This window comes from Austrofundulus limnaeus, unplaced genomic scaffold (assembly GCF_001266775.1).
Source record: "Austrofundulus limnaeus strain Quisiro unplaced genomic scaffold, Austrofundulus_limnaeus-1.0 Scaffold14, whole genome shotgun sequence".
Taxonomy (NCBI): domain Eukaryota; kingdom Metazoa; phylum Chordata; class Actinopteri; order Cyprinodontiformes; family Rivulidae; genus Austrofundulus; species Austrofundulus limnaeus.
Window position 1 is genome coordinate 3,196,949 of NW_013952416.1, and position 1,823 is coordinate 3,198,771.

Genomic DNA, 1,823 nt, shown 5'->3' on the forward strand with positions numbered 1-1,823 from the left:
GGTTTGGGTCTGGGTTTGGGGTCTTCATTTTCACCTGAAGGTTGCATGGAATCCTGTCTGTGTTTCGTATCAGTATCACGTATCAGTCACATGGAGGCAGGGCTTAAAAGCCTGAATTTTGCCTGAAACTCTCAGACTGAAGAAGTCTCTTGGAGGAGAGACGAAACGTTTCATTAGAGAAGAAACCGTCCAGAAGACCTATACAATTTTTTTCTTTTTGATTTTTTTACCTGGATTACTGAGATGCATCAGGACAAAAAAAAGCTTATTTTTATGTTTTTTATGTTTTTTGTGACAATCAAAAAAAAGAAAGATTATTTTTTCTTCACATTTGTCATCATTTTTTCCTTTTTAATTGCTGTCTACTCTTGCAGTCACACAACGTCTGGTAATAAGCTGCAGATGCGGCTCGCAGCGGAGGCATCACCTGCAGCAGATCCTGCCTGTCCTCCTCTCTCAGCACAGGCACCGTGTCGAGAATCAGCTGCATCTGCTCCAGCTCATGAGCTCCTGGGAGAAACAAGCAGCCAATCAGAGACCAGACAAGAGGAGACAAAGGGTTGGTTACATAATCGAAATGAAAATACAAGAAGCAAGTATCACTGGAAGGTTTAAGATGTCAAGAAATAGAAGTATAAAGTTAAAAGAGTCTTTTATCAAAGTCCAGACAATCTGGAGTTCTCTCGAGTCCACTGCTCTATTCTGCTTATATCACTGTAAAGCACAGTCATAAATTGAGTTACCCCTCTCAAACTATCAAACGTAACCCCCTAGCTGCAGTCTGACAAGCTTGAACCCCACTAAGAGGATTTTGTTACAAATATACAAGCTGCAAAAAAATGATGCTGTCATGTTCACCACCAAGAACAAAAATCCAGAGTTCCTGTTATTTCTTTCCGCTAAAACAGAGTAAACATGTTTGTCACATGCCCAGATTGTGGAAGTTTCCACCTGATGAAGAGCAGCATTTTTTCCACTTGTGTAAGTTTCCATTGAAAATGTTTTTGAAGGCAACAGCAGGTGGTGCTGTATCCCCACTTCGCCCACTCTGAGGAATAAGCAAGCAGTGTAGCTTGGCTCTAAGTCCCACTGGTAAACAACAAAACATAGAGTGAGCTGTCTCCTTTCTTTGTCAAGCGAAAGGTGAGGAAAACACACTTCAACACATGATGCATAAAAGTCTCATCAGGGAGAAGATGCACCCTCTGTGTTTGTGATGGGGATGGGGCTACTGGAGGTCAAAGTCAGTATGTCAGATGAACTACATTTCCTTTAGACAAGAGAGTATCTCTCAATCATCATTATTATTCTGGTCAGGCTATGAAGTAGACTGCAGGAAGATAAAGTGTCTTTGGTGGAGGACACTGGGGAAAGAATAAGTCTCCTCTATGATGCAGTTTTTATCTGAAAGTACATTAGGAAATTACAAATTTATTTAGCTGTGTATTTATACATCTGTTCCAATAGGAATTTTTCCTCATCAGTAAAGTGAACACAGAGTGGTTTCATTAAGATTAAACAAGACAGGAAAAGTACCTGCAAACAGCATCCGTCCGGTCAGCATCTCAGCTAATATGCAGCCAGCCGCCCACATGTCTATTGCCTTGGTGTAATTATTGGGGGAAAGGAGCAGACGGGGGGAACGATACCACTTTGTTACCAAACCTTCAGACAGGTAGCCCTGGAGAGGAGAGTCAGTTGGATAAACACAAACAAAACAAGTTCAAATTTGAGTGATGAGAAACAGGATACATGTAGTTAAAACTGTGATGAGCTGGCAACCGATTCCATCCATCCATCCATCCATCCATCCATCCATCCAT

The 1,823-nt window shown here is 41.5% G+C and overlaps 1 protein-coding gene across 3 annotated transcripts in view; it reads right to left on the reverse strand.

Annotated features, from left to right (window-relative positions):
- The window catches only part of mapk4 (mitogen-activated protein kinase 4), an 18,435-nt gene that overhangs the window by 7,176 nt on the left and 9,436 nt on the right, over positions 1-1,823 (reverse strand). For 2 of the 3 annotated variants that reach the window (XM_014002717.1, XM_014002716.1), the window contains exons 4-5: positions 1,537-1,681; positions 428-510 (exon numbers count right to left, since the gene is read on the reverse strand). In XM_014002717.1, coding sequence (XP_013858171.1) covers positions 428-510; positions 1,537-1,681 — 228 coding nt within the window. Of the gene's footprint in view, positions 1-284; positions 511-1,536; positions 1,682-1,823 lie in introns of those variants that run through there. The other variant, XM_014002718.1, reaches the window with a different exon arrangement.